General features: G+C 36.9%; 2 protein-coding genes and 1 pseudogene across 4 annotated transcripts; 1 reads left to right on the top strand and 2 right to left on the bottom strand.

The window, feature by feature from the left end:
• Window positions 1–6,149: 6,149 nt before the first annotated feature.
• PPR2 (Tetratricopeptide repeat (TPR)-like superfamily protein) lies at window positions 6,150–11,785 on the bottom strand. The gene is made up of 3 exons (XM_089166606.1): window positions 11,259–11,785; window positions 8,017–9,269; window positions 6,150–6,613 (listed from the first exon to the last, which is right to left on the bottom strand). Exons 1-2 carry the CDS (start codon window positions 11,685–11,687, stop codon window positions 8,160–8,162), a joined length of 1,539 nt encoding a protein of 512 aa, XP_089022732.1. The 5' UTR covers window positions 11,688–11,785; the 3' UTR covers window positions 6,150–6,613; window positions 8,017–8,159.
• A 667-nt stretch (window positions 11,786–12,452) lies between these two features.
• On the bottom strand, window positions 12,453–16,442 carry LOC149008595 (uncharacterized; annotated as a pseudogene). The gene is made up of 4 exons (XR_016175266.1): window positions 15,216–16,442; window positions 14,441–14,529; window positions 14,173–14,269; window positions 12,453–13,609 (listed from the first exon to the last, which is right to left on the bottom strand). The product of XR_016175266.1 is annotated as an uncharacterized LOC149008595 (transcript).
• A 226-nt stretch (window positions 16,443–16,668) lies between these two features.
• On the top strand, window positions 16,669–22,705 carry LOC149008594 (uncharacterized). Of its 2 annotated transcripts, XM_089166107.1 has the most exons (6): window positions 16,669–18,083; window positions 18,276–18,604; window positions 18,955–19,115; window positions 19,345–19,411; window positions 19,485–19,558; window positions 22,307–22,705. In XM_089166107.1, exons 1-5 carry the CDS (start codon window positions 16,793–16,795, stop codon window positions 19,521–19,523), a joined length of 1,887 nt encoding a protein of 628 aa, XP_089022233.1. In that variant the 5' UTR covers window positions 16,669–16,792; the 3' UTR covers window positions 19,524–19,558; window positions 22,307–22,705. The 2 variants fall into 2 exon arrangements, with proteins under 2 accessions (XP_089022233.1, XP_089022235.1); XM_089166109.1 differs by lacking the exons at window positions 19,345–19,411; window positions 22,307–22,705 and having other exon boundaries at window positions 19,441–19,502.
• Window positions 22,706–23,745: the final 1,040 nt, after the last annotated feature.

The following is a 23,745-nucleotide window of genomic DNA, read 5'->3' as shown; positions in this document are numbered from 1 at the left end:
AGGTCCTAAATAACTAGTCACCTAGATATCAACAAGCAAGCAGATGTGCAAGCAGCCTCAAATTATTGAACAATTGGAGACTTTTAGAACTGATAATATAAATCACAGAAATAGTGGACATTCATATATGAAATTTCATGATGCCTTGGAATTTGCATTAAATATTCAATAAAATGGTTCCAGATGGTGAAGCCCCTTTGGGAAAACTATTTTTCAAGTACCAGTTCAACAAGAAAGTGGCTGATCAAAACAGACAAAGACATTGCTCTTGGCCATTGGTTGGATGGATAGAACCCAACAATGCATCCTTCAGAAAGGTATGATATTCAATGGGAACTCATCCAAAACATACAAAATTCAATTACAATAGAATATCACCTTTGGTGCATTTTTGGAACTCAGCTAGCAACAAGGAAATTTTTGTTCTTGAGACCAAAGAATGATAGATCACAAGTTACACAACATTACTAATTTGTTATACTAGTTGCTACCTGTTGTCCATATGGCATATATGTATAACATTGATTCCTCCAAATTAATAGGTTCAACTGTCCAAGTACTAAATAAACTCTAATCACTAATCTGGATGACAGGATTTAACACATTTTTTTAACAGTTCAATATAATTGATTTCTAGCAGCATCCGAGTTGGACATATGTTATTAATTTCCTAGTTGGAAATTGTCAACTGGAAGGTCATATATTAATTATCAATTTATCAGAACCAGCCTTGATTATTATTATCATTATTGTTATTTTCCCTTGTCAAGTACTTCAAAGTTGCACTTACTGATATAAAGTGGAATGCTTATAAAGAATTTTAAGAGCTAGTGCGAAAACAGCCTTTCTGCCATGGACTCACCACAATCTGACACAACAAGTTCTGCCTCTGAGGATACAGAAGAGACTCCATGTTGCTGGATTGTGGTGGTATTTAATCTTCGGCACCCCAGGGATAGTATACCTATTTAAAAACAATGAAGGCCTTCAAGGAAGTACTGATCTGAAATGGGACAATTCCTGCCTCCTTCTCCTTCGGAACCTCACATTGCCTCAACATAAAGTTTAAGCAATCATTGTGAACTTATGAGATAACCCCACGAAGAATAATAATGTTTCCCCGGGGTGGGTGGGGGCGTCCTCCACCGTGAGCAAAATAATGGACAAAATCACAACAGCAATAAAAGTTAAAAAGAATATTAACATACCTCGAAATATTCAATTACTTTACATGAATGCTGACCCACTGGTCTAGAATAGATTAGTTTTCCTCCAGACTTCATTACAATCAACTGCAAGATGAGTAAAATGTGCACTTGATTGAGAAAATATACCTCAAATGACATTTTCAACGTTACATAAAGAGAACCTGGAAGCTCCTGAGTAAGTAGGCTGAATACTACCACATAGCTTTAGATTCAGTTAACAAGAAGCCAAATTCACTGAATTATTATTATTATATTAGACCTTTAGCATGGTTATTATAAATTAGGCATATAGGTAGGGCCGTGGTTTTCCCGACCCTGGGGCCGGCGTCATCCTGCAATGGATATCGATGAGTTTATGACCTCCTATGTGGAAGCATTGGTCTTTGCTAACTGGGTGGAGTTATAAATATATCAAAAAGTTAGGTCCCCTTAGTACAGTATACTACGATGGATCAACTAAACTAACACAGTTAGCAAGACGACAATTGGTCCGGATGTAGCAGGCCCGATAAATTGGGTAAGAAATCAGCCCAATCCTTATGGGCCTGGTCTCAAAAATGTATGGGCCCTAAAAAACCGAAAAAAAAAGAAAAATTTAAAAACCATAGATTCTTTCTTTTTTTCAGATCTCACTCCTTTATCCGGTTGTAAGTGAAGGCTTCTAAAATGTTAATGATTCACCTGTAGGTTTTAAATGAAATTATAAAATAATTAAATTTTGTGATTAAAGAATATCACTCTTCGATTCTTTTTCTGGGGGGGGAAGAAGGAAAAAAAAAAAAAAAAAAAAAAAAGGAATTTTTTTTAAAAAATAAAGGGGGGGGGGGGGGGGGAGGAGAAAAAAAAAAAAAAAAAAGGGGAAGAAAGAAAAGTTTAAAAAGGAAAATTTTTTTAAAAGGGGGGGAAAAAAAAAGGGGGGATTTTTTTTTTTGGTTTTCTTGAGTTTCTGGAAGAGTTGCAGGTTGTCACGCTCTATGTGTTTGATTAGCTTTTCTATGAACAAACGAACGCTCTAAATATCCAAGCTTGGTAACGTCAACCACACGTTTGGCGGATCGTAATCAACAGCTCCTTCGAATTGGTTCTCATAATCATCGAACAGCGAAATTCTCATCCGTTCGTTGGTTGGCAATCTCTCGATCGCTGCCCACTGCATATTGAATTCTTCCTCTTCGTCCTCCACGCCGATGGAATTCACTGCTGCTGACGAACTGTACTCTAAATTTGAGCTCCGAAGCCGAAACGCTGTTGCAAGCTCCAAGAGCTCCGTCGGCAGCAACTCTATTTCGTCGTTCCTGCAAAAATTTTGAGCCATTTTCGCTTTCTTCAGAGTTCAGTGAGAGAAAGAAGAACCAGCAGGAGCTGGAACCTCCTCTAGTCATTACGAGGAAGTCGAAGCAGAACTGTATCGTAAGTAATTAAATATATTATATATATATATATATATGCATACCAGATTACAAAGCTTGAGCTATGAGCCATTAGACATGCTTGCTTGCTATTGCTTCTCTCATACCTTTTTTTTTTTTTCGGTTCATTTTATTTTATTTTGTTAGTATTTTTGCCATTTTTCATACTTTCTTTTTCCTTTTTCCTTTTTATTTTATTTTTGGGTTGAATGCACTTTTCATAGGCCTTTATAAAAAATTGTGTTTTTAAATAATAAACCCATAAAGCATTAGGAGTCAATACAACCTTAGGCGACAAAAAATTGTGTTTTTAAATAATAAACCCATAAAGCATTAGGAGTCATAGAATTAGGCGACATTTTGTGTATAGTTATATGAAAATTTATATAGTTAATTTTATTTTAGATGTATGACATGTGTCCCAACATCATATCAAATGGTTGAAATTCATTTATAAGTCACACGTAAAATTAAACTTGAATTATAAAAATTATATACATGTTGGTAAAAATCATAATGTACATTCTTTCATGGCACTGAGTCACAGGTTTGTGAGAACCATAATGTACATTCATTCATGACATTAAATCACAGGTTTGTAAAAACCATAAAGTATATTCTCTTGTGACATTGAATCACATAAACTATATTCTCGGTACTTTAGTTGCCTCATTAACTTAAAATTGTGATTGATATTAACAGGCAAGGGAGATAAAAATTTAGATAAATATTGGAAAATGTTGCTACACAATAAATAAATAATGCGAAAAAAAAAAAAAAAAAAAAAAAAAAACTACGTTCAAATGGAAGATTAGTGAAATGGTTAAAATCCTTGCTTACTTTTCAATAAAATATTACTGTGGCAAGACACAAAATAAAACGGAGACTGACGTCATTATAAGGAATGTGCAAGTTTGTGTTTTTTTGTCCAAAACTTCGTTTAGCAAAAGTGGGAGAGTAGTAAATGTCTACCAACCACTAAAGGAACACTGTCAATCCATCACAATTGAAAGCGATAGGGCCTTCCGGGCTAGAAGGTCAACAACATTGTTTAACCTTCTAGGTACAAACATGAGCCTCTAGCTCAAAAACCTTGAAACAATACTTGTTATATCCTCAACAATGAGAAGAATTTCCTCTGGGGGAGGGAGAGAGGGATCCTACATGATTCGTACTAATTGTTGACAATTATACTCAACCTCCAAGTAATCAAAACAATTAGCAATTGCTTGAGAAGACCTGACCTCATTGCTGCCACCTCACCTTCCAGTGCCAAATAAAACTCCCGAGGATCATATAAAGCTAGCAACAGTTCACCAGTGTTGTTCCTGAACACGACCCTTATTCTTCCTTTTTTTCTCCTTCACTTTAAATTTAGCATCAGTTCAATGTAACCCTAGGAAGAGTTGGTGGCTACCATGCATGTTGGATAATTCTTGGTTGTCTTTTATTTGGAATGTCCATATTTTGGTAAGGCTTAAAGTGGGCTCTGTTGCTCACCTTTTACTTTTTGAAACTCTTGCATTTCTTTCTTTCCAAAGTGGCCATAATATGAAGGACATTTGGCTCTTCAATTTCACTGCTTCCTCACATTTTTCCTTGTCAAATATCTTCTATAATGTAAGTGCAAATTTGTGTTCAAAGCCTTAGATTTTGGCTGAGATCGACTTTATAGTGCAAAGTCAAGAGTTCAAATCTCCTTGAACTAGATATGAAACCCCATATATATAAATATTTATCGACACCCCTCCATCTATTGAATGTAAGTTTATAAAAGACAAAACTTAGGGGAGAAAAAAGAGAGAATTACATCGCATCCACTATTTTTAGGGTGAAACTAGTAACCACCCACTATTATTCTCAAAATTACATGGCATCCATATGCATAATTATAAGTTACCCACAATTAAATTGTTTTGTTAAATAGTTAATAAAATTACTCAAATGCCCTTACCCTTGTTTAAGTCATTTAAAATTTGAATTTCAAATTATCTAAATACTCTCCGAACAAAAAAAATTACCCAAATACCCTTAAGTGGGTGAAGAGAGAACTTCTTTCTATCTTTAGCCGAATAAACCACCAAACCTGCTCTCCCTACTGGAGACAACTGCCTCCACCACCAGCTTTCCCCCCTGCCACAGCTACAAAAGTTGCACCAAATGCAAATGACTTACGTCGGATTCTGGCCATTGATCTTCTAGAAAACCGCATAGAACCACTGATTTTCAATGCAAATAACCTGAATTGAAAAAAAAGATCTCTTTTTGTGGGTTTTCATTGTTGATTGCAACTTTGTGATGAGATTCCATGCTAGATTAATATGGTCTTGGGAAGTAGGGGAAGATATTGGAAAAGAAAAGCAATGGAAAAGAAAAGCATTTGAGATTTTCCACTGTGGACTCTGTGGGGCACGGGCTGTCAGGACTCCTTCATTGCCGAGGCACTTGCTATTCGTCATGGTCTTCATCTTGCCCTCGACCTTCGGATCTCCCATATCCAAGTGGAGAGTGACAACCAATCGCTGATTCTCACTCTTTTGCAGCCTTCATCATGCGGTAGATGGAAAATCTCACACCTCATCACCGATATCCTCAGGCTTGCAGCTTCCTTTCCAGACTGTTCCTTCACCTACATCCCACGCGAAGCCAATTTTGCAGCTGACGCACTTGCTAAATCAACGGCTATCTCACAGGACCGTTTCTTGTACCACTTCTCCCACCCCCCTTTCTTATCTTGGATTTTACTTTTTGACTCTCTAATGTGTAAAGATCCCGCGAGAATTTCAGTTACATAAATAAAGTTTTTATTTCCTACCAAAAAAAAAAAAAAAGAGTCTAATGATACTTTAAAAATGGCGAAAGTGAGAGATGTTTCTGGCAGGGACAATAGGCAAATAGATTTCCAGTAGGGGGTGGTGTTTTCTCGCAACGAGGGCACAACTATGGGCGCCGAACCAAGTTCCTCATCAAATCATGGGTAAAAAAATGTCCTCACAAGAAGGTGAAGAAGAGAGGCTCTCTCACAAATTTACTCACCAAACCAAGTTCCGAGTAAAAAAAAGGCGATGAAGTTGGGCACTATCCTGATGAATCTCCTTCATATATCAAGTACATGATTATTAAAATTCAAATTTTAAATGACTTAAACAAGGGTAAGGAATTTTACTAACTATTTAACAACATAATTTAACTATGAATAACTTGTAATCATCCATATAAGTACCATGTAATTTTAGAGATAATAGTGGATAGTCACCAGTTTCATCCAAATAGTAGATGTCGTATAATTTTCCTAGAAAAAACAAATTCTATCCATCATGTAAACTTTGAAATAGGATCCATATCAAATTAGTCATTCATTAGAATACACAAATACACAATAATATCTTTCTAAGTGTGCAGATCTTTCTTTTGAAATTTCGAGTTTTGTATTTAATTTATTCTCTTTGGCCCTCTAGCTTCTCACGCTTGGTAAAACTCTGTGTGTCCAACGTGCCCCATTAAAGATGAAACAATTGGCAAATACACAATAAAATCTACAATACTGGTACAGATGCATAGATACACACAGAAGTGTCAATACAAACACAGATATTTGATTGAACTAAAAATCTGACATGTGATATATCTAGATCATGTCCTCCATACTCAACGATTTTAAAGGACATATGTATCTGTTCAAACCTGTGATAGTGCAAGGGAGATGGAGAACACAGCTCCTCAGGCTCCTTGCTCTGTTTCATCTCTAATATGGTGGTCAGCAGGAACACGAACACTACATCAAAATGCTAGAAGTAACAGACGGGAAACTTGACCTCAAACATGGCACCTTCTCAATAAGTAAATCATTGAAGGAATGAGACTCTCATGCAGAAGCGAGAGGACCAAGAAAATTATACCAGAGCAACATCACTGGGATCCCGAACGAGCATGATAAACAGACATCAGGCGAACAGCACCGGGAAACAATTAGAAAATTGTCGAGCAGGTACACATCTGGCATATATCAGACAAAAGGCACAGCATACTTAATAGCCAATAGTTTCACAATGGCCCCCGAAACAGGTTTAGAATGCTTACCTCATGCAATTAGACTTACACAAAAATAAAGCAACAACGACCATGCACCAACTCAGAATTAATAACTGTAACCTACTACAGTAAAATATTAGCCTTCAGGAAGAACCATCAAAGCTTTATCAAACTAAGATGTATACAAATCCACATCCTAATTTGCCAAGAGGAGGACCTGATTTGTGTTTACATCATGGTATTACCACTCTGTTTTCCAGTCTGACTGCTACAAGCAATGAAATTCAAACTATACCTGAAAGCTTTGTAACTGAACACCGGGGTCAACTTATACTATATTAAGCAACAAGCCATCAGAACACATTGAAGTCTTAACCGTCAAGATTCAAATACAGCCTCATCCTATACTTTCCATCCAAATGGATCATCCTGTGCAGCCAAAAAAAGTTGTAAGCCTGATCATCTACACCTGTCATAGAGTATCATCTACCAAGTTCAACCATTTACCAGGCATCGGTTGCTCTCAAGAACAATGAAGGTGGATGATTCCAGCATTCTCTGATTCTATCGCAACGAGGGACCAAATTGCAAGAGATCTTTATGTTCCAGTTTGGTAAAACTGACCTTCTGCTACCGATACAGAAAAAGAAAGAAAAATGTATACATCCATGGATTTGATGATATTGAGATGAGATCATACTAGAAAAGCCAAAATCTGTGTTTCCTCTTTGAACATCAAATCCTCATTGCTGCCTGTCAGAAAATATCCTTCTATTCAAACCAACTTGGTTGTTCATCCTATTAATCTTTACCTTTAATATGTACAACATTAATTATATATTTACAAATTACATGAGACAAAATTAAACCATAAATTATATTTCATCAATTTGAGTCAATCATATACTCTAAATTTCTTTTTGAGAAATGTTCTACTGCTACATTTTTGAATTTCCTAGGAAGTCATGAAATGTCACTTAAGATGTCATCCCTGAAGTGAAGGAAACTAAAATAATTCAGTAACAAGCAAAAGGATATAAGTAAACACATGAAACTGGAGGACAAACATAACCACTAAACAAAAATCTTCATAGACAGTATGGTGGACACCAAAAATACAGCACATGGTGATAAAGCTAAAACTTCATGGAAATTTCAGCATGAACAAAAAAGACCCGCCATAATTTGAAGAGAGCATCATGTGTTTCAATATTCAAAAATACATGCAACAGGAACTGCACTAGAATATAATGGCTGTCACAATGTAGTTATATCACATTCATTATAGCATGTTCCTATTCTGAAACAGTAAACAGATGGGGCAGTTATCACACTAAAAATATTAAATAATAATAATAGCTGGTTACCTTTGGCATGTTTTCTAATGGACCCCAGCATAACTTTTGAAAGGCAACTTAATTTGCTATTCGCCCAATCTGACTCCCAGCAAGCAGTTATGCTCTGCATTTTTTTTTACCAGATCATCCAGCTATGTCCATTCCTACTTCCATCAGTCAATTTCTAAACCATTGGCAACCATCACTTGCTTCTCCTGTTCTAGATCAAAGATCTTGTCATTCATACCTTCTTTTCTGTATGCTTCAATCATAATAGAGTACGTTGAGAAATCCGGGGGACAGTTCTTATCCTTCATATGCTTGAAAACTCTTTCCATCTCCATCAAATCTTCTGCTTTTACACATGCGGAAATTACAGCATTATAGAATGAAGTATTTTCAGGTATTTCCAACTTTCCAGCCAAATGGACACAACTCAACACCTTATGAAAGAGGCCAGCATTAGCATACCCACTAATAAGGCAGGTGAAAGTCTTAGTGTCTGCTTTCATTCCCTCTGCACGCATCTGGTCAAACGTATACTCCATGTTTTTTGAATCCCCAACATCTGCAAAGACCTCAATCACATTGTTGTAAGTCGAGGTTGTCCAGGGGAAGGACAGCTTGCGCATGTACTCCATTACAGTTGACATCTTATCATACATCCTTTTCTTCCCATAAGCACCAATCAGAATATTGAAAGTGCGTGTTTCTGGCTCGATTCCATAGTTGCGGAACTTCTCATACCATCTCTCCATCATCTCGATCTGACCCTTGTTGCCAAATACACTTAGAACAGTGTTCATGGTCCAGACATCAGGTTTGGAGTTAGTGCTCTCAAGCATCCCCTGTAGCACTTTCTCCATCTGGTCATATTTACCAGCTTTCCCATAACCACCTAAGACTGTATTTTGTGTGACAGTATTTGGAGCTATCAAGCGATCATCCATTTCTCTATACAGGGTGTCAACTAGCTCAAACTGTAATGCATCAACACAAGCCTTTATGAGGATGCTGTAGGTATAAACATCAGGCTGACAACCGGGTAGGGTCTTCATTTGATTGAGAACTGAGAATGCTTCATCAATCAGGTTGTTACGGCAATAAGCTGAGAGCAATGCTGTGTACAGTGCTGGGGTGGGTTCGCATCCTTCTTCAACCATCATATCAAAGAGTTGATGGGCCCGTTGAGGTTGGCCAGATCTACTAAGGAGAACCAAAAGTTTCATGTATGTTCCCTCCTTTGGTTGATAAAAAGGTTGTTCTTTGAGCATCTCAAAAACCTACACAACATCAGATATATCATTGATACAGAGTTCCATGGGCAGGAGAATAAGTTCAGCAAATACAACACCAACAAAAGGGAAACAGCAATCACAAAGCAACTTGATGTGAACACTTCAAACGACAGGAAAACCATCAGATGCATTCTTAGCAAAGGAAATTGGAAGAGTAAACTGGAGGAATTATGTCACCCAAACACATGTGATTACATATGTTATTTGCACACTAACATTGGACATTTCTAAATTTATCTGTTTGTGTGGCATTTATTATTTATTGTGGTTTATGTAATTATTTGGTCCATTGGATTGTTTGGACTGGTTTTGTGAATGATCATCTAGTTTAAACCACTATGTACTCTTTTACTTGACAGCACCCATCATAATGTATTATTTATTTAAATATGCATTATTGGACTATGATGGGGTTGAAGGGTGCAAATTAAAATTGCTAACACTATGGGAGATGTGAGGACTAGTCTGTCTATGGTTAATACACTTTAAATTTGGGGAGTCCATCCGTTAAAAGATTATGTGGATGTTGAGTGCTAAAGAATGCATTTTGAAAAGATTAATGGTAAAATGGTTTTTATTTATTAAGAAAAACCTTATCTGTTTTTCTTTATATTTTTGGCAAAACCAACTTTGATTTGTTCTATATAATGGCAATTCTGTATTTTTGTTCCTTAATTCTTGTGGGGCATTTTAGTAGTCAAGGTAAGCTAAAAAGCAATTCTGGATATAGGTATTAGGTGGCTACCATCTCACCTAGGGTTAGAATTTATGGCTGGTCATCTCCACCCTAGAGGTATAAATATCTAAAGGTCACATAGTCAAAGGGAACTTTAGATGTTCAAATGACCAAGTGATGGTATATCTATCCAACTGAGATGAACACCCTGTTTTCTTGTGAGGTCCTTGATAATTTTGTCAGTGGTTTCATCTTGTGTGATCATCTTCGACCTTTGTTTATCCATGTTGCTTTACTTTATTGTGCAAGATCACCTTTTTTCTTCTATATCATTTCTACAAGAATGGAATTCAATATTCAAAGAGTTATGCTAATTTTATCATGAGTTATCAGACAAACTTTCATGATTGTTTGGTTTAATCATCTTAGTGCCATGTCGTGATTTATGGCTATTTATCCAATATAAACTTGAAATAACATTGTCACCTCAGTGTAATAAACAATAAAGCAAATTGTTTCGATTATTGAAGAACAACTCCGTAATTAAAACTCTTTTTGGTATAATATCTCATTTTTTTTTTTTTTTTTTTAATATTTTTATGTCCATTTTAAATCCTATTTAAAAAAGAGAAAAAAATAATAGAAAAACACCCCCAAAATCTATAGTAGATTTTTTTTGTCTACTATGGATTTTGGGTCAAAAACTCATTCTATTCATTTTTTGGGCAAGCCACTTTAAAAACAAAATGCAAATTGAGGGTATCTAATTTAAATCCTATTTAAAAAAAATTAATTAAATCCATAATTAGACTTTTTGGCTAATATGGATTTTAGATTAAAAAAACTCATTTTTTTCATTTTTGCACAACCCACTTAAAATCCAAATGCAAATTGATTGTATAATAGTAAACATACATTCTTTTTATGGAAACACACACCATTGTTTCTCCTTTTTCTCACTCCTGAAATAACAAACACTAAGGATGTGTTCTCAATTTTCAATATCATCTTTTCTATCAAATTTTTTATCTTAGCATACCAAAGTTATTTCTCATTCCAATTTATTCTGGACGAAAGTTACCAAACCATATTTTATTTTTAACCAAAAATGGTTCTTATATTCATTTCTTCTAATCTCAGGTAAAATAGAGAATGAGAAATGATACCAAAAAGACCCGAGGCATTTTTTTTTGGGCTTCAAAAAGAAATTAATCAAAAGCTCATAACCTAAGCACAATCACATAATCCATCAGAAGATAGGCCAGCAATCATAATTTGTGAGGAAAAAGAGTGGTAACCTGTAGGGCTTCTTCCCATTGCTTCTTCTGGATTCGTTCAGACAATGCTTCAGTAACGGTGTTCACCCAAGCATTCGCCTTGTTCTTTTTATCCAGCCTCTTCTTGATGTTCTTGATGGGCGTTCTAGAAGAGCTGGGCACCGAAGCTTCAGAAATCCCAGGAAAATCCCCGGACTTCCAAAGCCGCTTCTTAGCAGGAGGCCCACGTTTAGGGCCCGAAGTACGAACCGAAGATGAAGATGAGGAGGAGGAAGGAGAAGTAGCTCTATTTCTCACAGGCGAAGAAAATGCCGGACGGGGAAACCCAAAGCCGTCGAAATCCTCAATTAACCTATATTTTCCTTTGCCTTTCTTCTCCTCTAGGAATAGAAAAAGTGACGGTGGACGAAGAGAAGAAGAAGTGGCTAAGGAAAGAGACAGAGACGCCATCGTTGATGAGTTGAGTATTGGGGCTCTGCAACATCTATGCCAACTGCAGAGTGAAGCTCACTAAAACGAATTGACGAACACTGGAAAGCATTGGATCGACCTGGATAAAATTATCCCCTGGGATTTAGGTGGACGAAATGACCATCTTACCCTTAGTTTAATATCTGCAAACCGGAGGTTATGGTTCAACCTTTACTGACGAACCACACTTTTTAATAAAGAAGTTATGAGTTACAGGTTACGTAGAGATTGAAGAGGTTATGGTTCAACCTTTGTGGACGAACCACATATGTGATACCCTATCCACTAATATAAAATCTCATGTTTTAAAAAATAAATATCAAATTTCAAATTTTGTAATAATTTTTTCTGCTCAACTATTATTCTACAAAAATTACCCAAATTACCCCCAAATCTTTTTATATAAAAACATGTGTGAAAATCTTTTATATAAAAACTTATGAGAAGCAAACAAATTCCTTCAATCTCTTGTCGTCTTTTGTTATTTTCAGTCCTCCTATCATTTGTCAATTTCATCATTTGCAATGAAAGGCCTAAGGGTAATTTCGATAGTTTATAGTAGAATATTAGTTGGGCAGAAAAAATCACAAAATTTAAAAAATAATTATTTTTAAAAATAAAATTCATTTGAATAAAACTCTTTTAAAAATATAAATAAATCTTTTTTAAAATAAGACCATCTCAAAAAATTTCTCAATATCTTAACCAGTACTATACAATACTCGGAAAAAAAATAGCCATTGTTATATGCTCAATTTCCAATGAGTGTTGACACCATTTGAGAGACAAAAGTACTACAAAGTAATGTTACAATGGATTTCAATCTTCCCCTACCTAACCCTGGTCGCTCTAGCACCCTGTCACGTTCAAGAAAGGCTCAACATTCCCTTCCAAAGTCCAAAACAGACTCAAGAGTCCCTCCCACAGTCTATGCTAAATTTTCTTCCGCAGTAGATGGTTATCCTTTCATTTAATAAGAAAACAGAATATTTACAATTTGATAAGACAACCCTTAGAATCCCCCAATCAATTTAAGACACAGCACTCAGGATTAAACCATTACTTAACTACTATTTTGTTGCTTCCAGATTCGCAGATCAACTGCATAAACATCAACCTGAATGGATTTCTGCCACTGCAAAATATTTGGGGCTCCAGAAATAGAATTATGATCAGTTTGGCCCTTGCTCAACAGCACAAGACGTGTGCAGCCCCATATCTAATACGATCACTCAAAGTAGATTTGGCTGTGTTCTCTACAAGATCATTCCACCTGCACCCTCAAATAAGTGCATTGAAAACTTGAAACCCATTATTAAACATATCTCCAAAAGCTCAAGATAGCTTCATTACAGGTTATGATCAGCTTGAGGTACACGTTGTGGGCTGTGTCATTGTAGACAAACCACGCCCCCAATTGCTACAACTCCCTCATGGCCTGTCTCCAGTTCCTCCTCCAAGGATGCTAAAATGAAAAAAACAATGTAAGAACAAAAGCAATTTTGTTTATGTATGCACGGGTTATATCAAATGCTGTGAAACCCTTCAAACCTGAGTTGCCACAACCACTCTATGTGTTAAAAGGTCAAAATGCTAACACTAAATATCATAGTTTGTTATCAATTCCGCTGCAAAAGAGGAAAATACCTACTATTTTCACTTTATATTTCTGCCTGATAGCATTTTTGTGATCAATATCTTCCTATCCTAAATTATCAAAGGCAGACCCAAGTTCCATGGACAGATTCCTTCAGTCTCTCAAGAAGTAGCTACAGTTTTACCCTGGAACAGGCAAAGCACTGTGAGTAGCACCAACTTTTTCAACTGTCTGTTCAGATGCCTTATCAGCAGATTCCTTGCCAAATCCAAGCTCAGACATATCTTGCTTTGCCATTAAGTTCCTGGTGATCCCAAAAGGTAACATTGGTCAGATTTCCTACAAAATTTAACAAATTGAGGGAATCAGAGAGGGGTAATCTTCCTAAAGAGCAAATAAGAGGCAAAATTAAGAATACCCGAATACCTTTAAACCACCCTTAAAAGTTTTTCAATTAAAAAAATCATTCTCTAGAGCATATTGTGGAGATGTCAGGCTGGAAAACTAAAACTCCAGTTATCATATTCTCTCCAATAAAGAATTTAATATTAGATTTGATGACTAAAGAACCCGAAATATTCTCAATCTTGCATAGTGCTCCGCTGATTACAGCAGTGCCACCTCCAAATATACAATGGAAACACAATGTTCCTAGTCCCTTAATAGTATTCGATACAAGCTAAAATGTTTGTGTCCCCAGATGTTGTCAGCCATTTGTATGGATACAACTAAGCACTTGAATGGATGATGTGGTGCCCATTTTGTCTACTAACTACCTCAATAGGCCCTACTTAGGCAGTGCTATTTCTATCCTAAAGAGCAAAAAAGTAATCTTCCATTTCTTTGGACAATACAGAACTTACTAACCTTTCCATTCGACATTCCAAGTACTTTTTGAGAAGAGCCTACATTTTTCAGATTGATAGCCAGAGGATTTGAGACAAGTAATATACTCTTTCTTCTCCTGAAACGTCGTCAGTTTTCAAACTTAGTCAAGAATGAGTTTAGTGACATCAAGCAAATGTAAAATTTACGAATTTGACATAAGCTGATCATTTGCACTAATTACTTACTTCATTGCTCGCCAAAGCACTAGAAAAATGATGGGGCTTAATCAGAACATCATGTAACATACCAGGTCACATTCATGCATATGATCCAAAGGAAAAATGCCTTTTTCTGGGGGTACTGGTCTCAATCCTCGATTCCCACCAAATGCACCACCTGCAATGACCAGAAATTTTACCAGTGATCAAAATAGCAGGAAATAGTAAATGGCGTCAGAAAACGTATTTGAGAATAGGGACTTGGCAAACCCTCACCTGCTGGAAGAACAGCATGCCCACCAATAATTGACAAATGATAATTCAGAATTTAGATGGGGCTGAAACTTTGACACTGGTGGACCCCAAGGTCCTCCATCATCTATCAAATTTCAGCCAATCCAAAACTCTAGCAAGTGGCTAAACAAGGCATCGAAAAAAATCAAGGACTACGAATGAACTGTTGTTGGGTGCATGGACATAGAAGGTAGTGTCTGCCTACATATAAAGGATAAATTGAATCCATCTTAAATTTGACACTTACCCAACCCACAACATTTTCTAAACATCCAACGAACAGAAATACCACATCACTCTTCCATGTTGCCAAATTGAAAAGGGCATGCTGAACTACATTCAGGGGAGGGTGTGCTGGAGTATTATGACAATTTGTATATCATCACCAGTTACACCCATCCAAGGGAGGGTGTGCTGGAATATTATGACAATGTTAGGAAAATCAGTTGTCTGTCAAAGCAAGATGATAAGAATAAAAGGAAAACAAAGTAACAAGGCCTAAATTCAACACTAACACACATCCCAGATCTTTTTCCCATAGAATCATTCTCAGAAAATGAAGGAACTTACCTGCACTCATCTCTCTGTTGCTCTATTCTTGTCAATATGTTGTTGGCTTTTATTGGAATGTTTATGAAAACTAGCAACTCCTGGAAATGATATTCAGATCTTGCTTTTCTTTAATAGACAAGTAGGTCTCCAATAAGTTGACAATATTTCAGCTAACCACCAATGAAGAAACTGTAGAAAGGAAGATTCTCGCAGTCAGCGAAGTATGGATGGATTTCTTAAAGAAAAAAATTCTGCAAGAAATTTAGTTGAACAAATTATAAAGGAAGAAATTCATCCAAAATAAATATCATAAAGGAAGAATGAGCTTGTAATTCTGAATTCTAATTACCCAAGGATGTGACATATCAACTCAAATGTCAAATTTCCTAATTTCTTCTACTTTTGCCCAGCATTCATCTTCTTCCCTTTTTCAGCTTTAGCACACTTCCCTTCACCCTCAAGTCAACTCATTTCTTCTTAAACAGTTTTAAGCTTTGTGAAAATAAGCCCCATGTTTCATTATCGCAGGTGGGAAATCTGTTGCAACAATATCACAAGAAGGGAAGCACAAGACAACTCCAAAGAAAATAGAAATGCCCCCCAGGTTCATAAGGATACGTATTGATAACGAAGACCAATCCTCCCAAAGCCTAACACAAGCTAAAAAATCTACTCATGCGCATCAAATAAAACATGAAACAATCCCAATTAATCAATTGAAACAGATTTTTAAGCAGAAATATTATTCATGCAAACAGATCCGAGCAACTCGACTGCAAAAGTAGAACGAAACCCCAACACCAACTCCCATAGGCAAGTTTAAGTCTACAACTGATACCTAGATAAGCACAATATAAAAGAAAAATCAAACAGATCCGAAAGATCAAAGGACATTAAAGAAAATGACGCGTTGAAAAACCCCAAATAGGCATAATCTAAACCTCCAACCAAAGAAAACAAGCGGAGAAACCCTGAATCAGTCTCCAGATACCCCAATCAACAAAGATATCGTGCAGAGACCCCTGAATTTTAAGTGTGGTTTAAATTTGAACAAAATGGTCTTAGAATTTGAATCCCTAACAGGCCAAACAACGATTTTCTTATCAGCAATTCCTGCAGACCATTATGAAATTGTCGATTCTCCCTTGCAAATAGACAGGATCATACTTCGAAGATTGAACACAGAAGCAAAAAATGATGAATGGTTGAATGTATTGTCTCTTGCAACTTTGCTATCCATGGAGAAGGCTGAAGGGTGGGTATTGCGGTTATTAAAAATTTTCGTCTCGATTTAAAATTAGAAAAAAATTAACGGCGGAAGACGGTGTAACTTGCTTTGGAATCCAAACGTAAACTTGACGTTAGTTTATCCTCTAAGAAGAGGACCTACATGTAAAATGCTCAAAATATTTAATGTTGTTATTTTCTATATTTTCATTTTACACGCCGTAAAGTAACAGAGAAGAGAAAGAACAGGTTTTTCAAAAAAAGAAAGAAAGAATTGCATCTGGTTTCAGCATTACGCGCCATTTTACAACTCGTGATATGCTGCTCATTTGGTTGTATTCTGAAACTAGGTTTATAACTTGATCTTCATGGATCCAGTATTATCTGGATGGATCCTCGAATTTATTATCAGAGAACCAATCGAAGATCGTCTAGTGAATTCATTACTTACTGTTCTTCCTTTACCAGACAACCCTCTCCTGAAGAAGACAATACTTCTGAGAAGAATTCTATCGGAAATCTCAACTGGTTTTGTCTCAGAAAGGACTATGGAATCTCTTGAAATGATTGAAGAGTTAGATTCTAGAGAAGGAGAAGCAGTACTGGATTCGATGAAGGCGGCTTACTGTGCAGTGGCAGTGGATTGCTCGGTTAGGTTTCTGAGAGAGAAAGTGAATGGATATAATCATTTTCTTGACGCAGTTGAGAAGATTTGGAGGCGTAGGATTCATCAGATGGAAGTGTGGGGAAATGTTGGTTTGGTTTCAGAGAGGTTGAAGGATTGGAGGCAAGAGATTGAGGCAGCGACATGGAATGAAATTGTTCGTGAGAAGCTTTTGACGAAAGACACCTGCGGTGATGCTCTTAAATTGGTCAGGGACTATCTAGAGGAGGCTCGGGAAGCTATGGGCCCTTCGTTTCTGGAGTTTTCTGCTGAAATGATAAACGCGGGGAAGGAAGAAGTGCCAATTTTGGATCACCCTTCGACAGAGAATAGAGTTGGAGACGAAGTTGTGGGTTTAGTTGACCTGCATAAGGGGTTGAACAGTGATGATGGATTTGCATCTGGAGATAATTGTAGCAATATGCCTGTAGATTCTTCAGCGAACAACCATGAAGAGATTCTTCAATCATCGAAATTAGGTTTCAGTCACCCTTCAACAGATTATAGAGTTGGAGACGAAGTTGTGGGTTTACTTGACCTGCCAAAGGAGTTGAACAATGATAATAGGGTTGCATCTGGAGATAATTGTAGCGATATACTTGTATATTCTGCGGCGAACAACCATAAAGAGATTCTTCAATTATCGAAATTAGGTTTGGATCATCCTTCAACAGACAATAGAGTTGGAGACGAAGTTGTGGGTTTAGTTGAACTGCCTAAGGGGTTGAATAATGATAAAAGGGTTGCATCTGGAGATAACTGTAGCAATATGCTTGTAGATTCTGCGGTGAACAACCATAAAGAGATTCTTCAATCATCCAAATTAAGTTTGGATCACCCTTCCACAGACAATAGAGTTGGAGACAAAGTTTTGGATTTAGTTGACCTGCCGAAGGAGTTGAACAATGATGAAAGAGTTGCATCTGGAGATAATTGTAGCAATATGCTTGTAGATTCTGCGGCGAACAACAATGAAGAGATTCTTCCAGAATTAGGTTTAGTCTTGTTGTTCATTTCTGTTTTCATCCAATGCACAATGTCTTGGTTTTCATTCAATGATTTTCTAAATTCGTATTCCCTTCTCTTTTCAAGCCTGAGTTACTTAAAACTATCCATTTTCCACATGGATACAGAAAATTTGTAATTCGGCTCAGTAACATCTAAAGAAGCAAAACTTTTGTTTGCAGAAAAAATTGGCGAAGGGATGACTGCTAAAGTTAATAGAGTTCAGGAAGCGCTTAATGTGAGCTCTATGGAACTACGTGAATTGGTGAAAGATCCTCTTCCGGAAGCATTAAATTTTGCATCTAGAGTTATTTCTGGTTTTGTTTATAAAAAGAGGAATATTGAGCCCTTAAAAGAAAACCAAAACGTGATGGATTTGGAATCCTGTCTTGATGAGGGTGTTAGAGCCATTGAAGCCAAGGAAGAGGTTTGTGGTGATAGCCATCTACAGCAGAAAGATGTTCAGAGACCGAGCTTAATGGAGCAGGATAATGCTGCCTTTTTTTTTGAGGTATCTTTTGACCACTTTATTCTGGTGTAATGGTTCATCCATGGTCTGTTTTCCTGGGAGCACAGCATCATTAATGCAGTTTTTTTTACCACTTTATCTGGTTCCTTCCCTGGCATTAATGCAAACATTGGAAGCCTTTGGTGGAGAAAAGCAAGTGCTTATTCCTTTGCTAGTGCATGTATATTACACTAACAACCATGTTCAAAACACTCCATTTTGTGAAGAATTCTTAGTGCTTGTAAAATTATGATACATATCATTTTGTAAACAGTCTTGTCCAGACATGCTTAATTCAAGGTTTGCTTTGATATCTACTTCTGTCTTAATATATTAAGCTTTTCTGTTTGCAGTATAACTCTTCTGAATGTTCAACAAGATATCACCTTCCTAGCCCAAAGAAAAGGCCTCATGTTTCTCCTTTGAAGAAGCTTGACCTCACTAAATTTGGTAGAAGGAGACGGAAGAAATGGAGTACGTTGGAAGAGGAAACTTTGAGCACTGGTGTAGAAAAGTACGTATTCGCCAAGAAAAGGGACACATACTTTCTGTCGATTTTAATTTCATAAGATTGAGATATCAAGTTGGCTTTACTTTATATTTCTTTTCTTTTTTTAACTTCAAACATGATTTTACAATTAGATATTACTTTGCCACTAGAATTCACCGGTGCTCGTCTCTTGAAAATTATTTTGGCTTTTATTTGATGAGGTTTATTGTCTAATATCTGGTTTCCTCTAAAGGTATGGAAAAGGGAATTGGAAACTCATCTTAAATAGCTACCGATACATATTTGATGAGAGAACTGAGGTAATTTTGTCATTTACTTCCATTTTCAGGAGTCATAACTCGCAATTTCTCATCAGATATCTATATTATTCAGGTTGATCTTAAGGACAAGTGGCGAAATATGGTCAAATAATATGTTAATCAGCTTGTTTGACACTTATGGAAGAGGTATATGCCAAATTCCTGTTTTAATTCATCCTCCTCAACACTTATTATATTGTTGATCCCCCATATAGTATCTTATATGTGACAAAGGGGTTACATGACTAACTGAATTAGAAAAATTGGTTCTATAATGGGCGTGTCGTTATAATCTGTCTTGTTTTCTTTTTCTTCAATTGTGTGCTGTAGCACATTAACATTCGGATTCCCTAGAGAGTCTCAGGTGAGACCAGTGAGACTGGGGAGCCTTCCTTGCCTGCTTGTTTGCTCCCACCTCTGTGTAAAACTTTAATTCAGAAGTTGCTGGAATTTCAGCACCCCTGCACAATTGGTTTAGATGTGTTTATATAAGAGCTTTCTTATTGCTGAACATTTTCCTCAACAAAGGAGGACCTATGTCTCGATCTTTGTAGGTTACTGATAAGTACCTCAATCAATCCCTGGTTGATTACAGATAAAACTTTCACCTGCGAAATACGATGTCACAACACCACAAGCACACTGCCACTGGTAGGTAACCAAAAGCTTGAAGAAAAGCCAAATGGCTTAATAACTTCAACAGTGAAATTGATAAACAGCAAATGCAATTACAAGGCTTCCCCCAACCTGAATACCAACACTAATTGGCCCAACCAAGAGCTCCCCTCTCCCTTGTGAGCTTAGCTCACACCTATCTCACTCACCTGCTATTCTTACCTCCCTCATTCCCTAGCCCTTTCCCTCTAATATAACCAAAATCGTAACCAGCTACTTTCCACCTAAGCCATACCCTCTGAAAAGTGCCAACATGAAATGTGGCTGCTCCCCCAATGAGCTCCTGCCACTTGACCTTGTACCCAACATGGTCATTTGGGTTTGATACCCTACAGTTCTTTTATTCCCCTATGGTATCCCCATCAACGTTGGTGTCTTGGCAATACTTCGCCTCTTCAGTTTCACCTTGCCCTCAAACGTTGGCGTCTTAACAGTTACTCTCAACGAACTTCTCCCCCTTGATTATCTCTCTCATCACAATTCTCTCATCTATCAACAACAACTCACCCTATCGCAACTGAATAGAGTTGGTTACACAGATCCTTTTAAAACAAGTAGGGAAAACTGAGATCCACACGAAGAAAGAGAATTGAACAATAAAATGAAGAAATGAGGTGAGCAAAGATAAAGATGAAAAAATGAAAAGAGACAGATGACAGCAAGAGCAAAGAGGATGACCCAGTAAATCAGGAAAAACTGGCTACATGGTGTTGATAACGTGGATCCTTACCCTTCAATAGGCTCTATCAGAGGTCATACTTGGCACAATAGCTAGACTATACATGTCATTCTTCACAACTTTACCTACTGCCATCTTAGGCCTGCTTATTGCTCTTTTAGCTCCTTTAATTGTAATAGATGACTCGTTCATGATAAGTGCAAACACATAAAGGCTTAGGGCTGGTCCTTGATCTAACCCAATCATTATTTGGAATTCCTTGCCCTAACCCCCCACAGGTCTCCTGTCAGTCCACATTCTCATTCTTGATCACCACTCTCTTCTCAAAAACATGCTGGATGAAATATCTAGGGACTTTGTCAATAGGCTTTCTCCATACTAATGAAGGCCATATTGAGAATTTGAGATCCTTCTTGTTAGCTTTAATTCTTTCCATAAGCCTCCTTAGTAGATATATAACTTATGTCATGGATCTACTTAGTATAAAACCAAATTGATTCTTTGAGATACGGATCTCTCTTCATGTATGGGCTTCTTAACCCTCTCAGAAAGTTTCATAGTATGATTCATTAGATGTATGCATCTATGGTTGTTCCAGCTCTTAATATCACCCTTATTTTTATCAGTACTGCAATGCCTCTCTTCTAATCATTTGGCATGTTCCTACTTCCTAGTGAGCATAATCCTGTAGATAATTTAGTTATCCAATTTACTCATGTAGGCATATGCTTCTAGGGCATTCCACTCTTCTTGATGCAGGCCAGCAAAAATTTAGGGCTCTCAGGCTTGACGCCCAGCATCTAGAAGTGACTGCCCTACAGCATTTCTGAGTAACCATGGAATCCTCGACCTTATCTACATCTATCCCCTCATCATCAGATAGTATGATTTCTGAGCAGCCATGGGATCCACCTCCACTTCTCGGTGAAGGTCTGCCTCTGCCTTGGACTGAAGCCAATGTCAGAGCTCCAAGAGCTAATCACACCAGTATAACTTGAATCTCACTCACAGTGAGGAATCTGTGTGTAATTCTGCCTTGTTCAGTCATGTTGCAGGAATTTAGATTTGGTGGACGCACCAGGCATAGCTACGTGCTATTTTGGTTAAGAAACTCGTAAAACCATCTAAAACTGTTGACCCTATCCTTGTCAAGGATTTAAAACTTCTAATAGCTAGATTGGATGAGACAATATGATTAATGGTTGATCTGTCTTGACACGTACTTTCTGGTACTGGAAAGAATATTGGAGGTGTAGGGCCTGCATCAAATGGATGGCTGCTAGCGTTATCCTTATGCGATCAGCTATTTCTTTCTTATCTAATCCCAATTCTTGAATATATGATCCCTGATAAGCTTTAACTAGTATAATCTAAACCTTTTAATGTCTTCTGTGAAAACATTTAGTGACACCATTTGCTTGTGGATGTTAGGTCTTTGAAACTATATGATTGGATATATACCGAAATTTGAAATCCTGTGTCTATATAGCAAGGAAATTTGTTGCTACGGAATATCTCACAAATTGTTGTCCTCTGTGCAGGATGAATTTTGATTCACATCTTTGTACAAATGTGCTACTGCAAAATGGCATATAGAGGGAGATTTGCATTTGCCATGGACTCACAACAAGTACATTAACCCTCCACTCAGGACTGGGAGACAACAATGGATTTTATTTTGTTCATGTACTTCCTTCTTTTGTTTTGTACATATTCTTTTTTGTTCAGTTTTCCAGCTGATCCTTTGTTTGGTAGGGGGAAAAAAGACTCAATTAAGTTGGCTTTTCTTTCCAGACCTTCAGAGTAATTGTATATATGGATCATTGTTGGCTAACCCCTGTATCCCTTTTGTTTCGGGCAAGTGACCTAAATTTTCTTCTTCATCCAATCAATGTCCAAGACATACTTTTTACTTACTCTTTATGAAACGAAGTAGGATTTTGGGGACATTCATCTGCAAGTTCAGAGACTACGTTACAAATATCACTTCCGGAGTGACTTGACATCACTTCAACTTGTGGTGAAAAATCATCAAAACCTTAAAAAAAGTTCCAATGGGGTTGTTAGAAGTTAGAACAAACACTACAAAATAGCGAATCGAAAAAGAAACAAAAAAAAAAACATAGAGAGATTTAACGTGGTTCACATACCGATGTGGTATACTACATCCATGGGCGAAGAAGAATTTTTTCACCATGTAGAAGAAGAATAAATGAATATCTCACAACCAATCGCCAAGAACGGCGTTAAAAGAACTTTCACCCAAAACCCTAGAACGGCATTAAAAGAACTCACTCAAAACCCTAATCGAAAATTGAAAATGTATCAATAATGTAGTAGACGAACATAAAATAAATATATATAAACTCAAGTTGGATAAACGGTCAACCCATCGAGTCAGATTATACTGTACTACTTTAGCCTTCAAGCTTTTATTACATATCTCCGCAAACAGATCATTCGAGTCACCCATCAAAATATGTCGATACGGGTCCATCTTCCAAATCGGATACAAGAATTCAAATCAAAACATAATAGTTGTGTACCATTCACATCTAGACACTGAGGAGATGATATGGCTACTCCCTCCCACAAAAGGTGGAAGCGACTGACTACCCACCTGTTCCCCCCTTTACACTAGCGTTGGCTCCTATGTATGCACTCTGGTTTTAATGTTATATTATATTCCTTAGAAAATTCCTAAAACAAAAAATAGCCTCACAAGCATATATTAGAAATGAGTATGAAACTGGGGACCTTCAATAAATTCTTTTTTCATGGTAAAAATCCAGGATAGAAATGACTGCATGGACCGGAAGCAGGTGTTTAGATTGTATGTATATATTGAAGCGGGTGGATTCTTAGATGGTTAAAACACAGAAACAGTGACAAGTGAAAATGTTTTCATAGATGTATTATTTGTTAAAATATTATTGTTATCTTAATATTATCAGAAAAGAAAGGGATATACAAGGTCTCC

The sequence above is a fragment of the Hakea prostrata genome, chromosome 8 (genome assembly GCF_041222555.1).
Source record: "Hakea prostrata isolate BN-2017 chromosome 8, UWA_Hpros_2, whole genome shotgun sequence".
Taxonomy (NCBI): domain Eukaryota; kingdom Viridiplantae; phylum Streptophyta; class Magnoliopsida; order Proteales; family Proteaceae; genus Hakea; species Hakea prostrata.
Note: the sequence above shows the minus strand (reverse complement) of the source record. Positions and strands in the feature narration are given on the sequence as shown.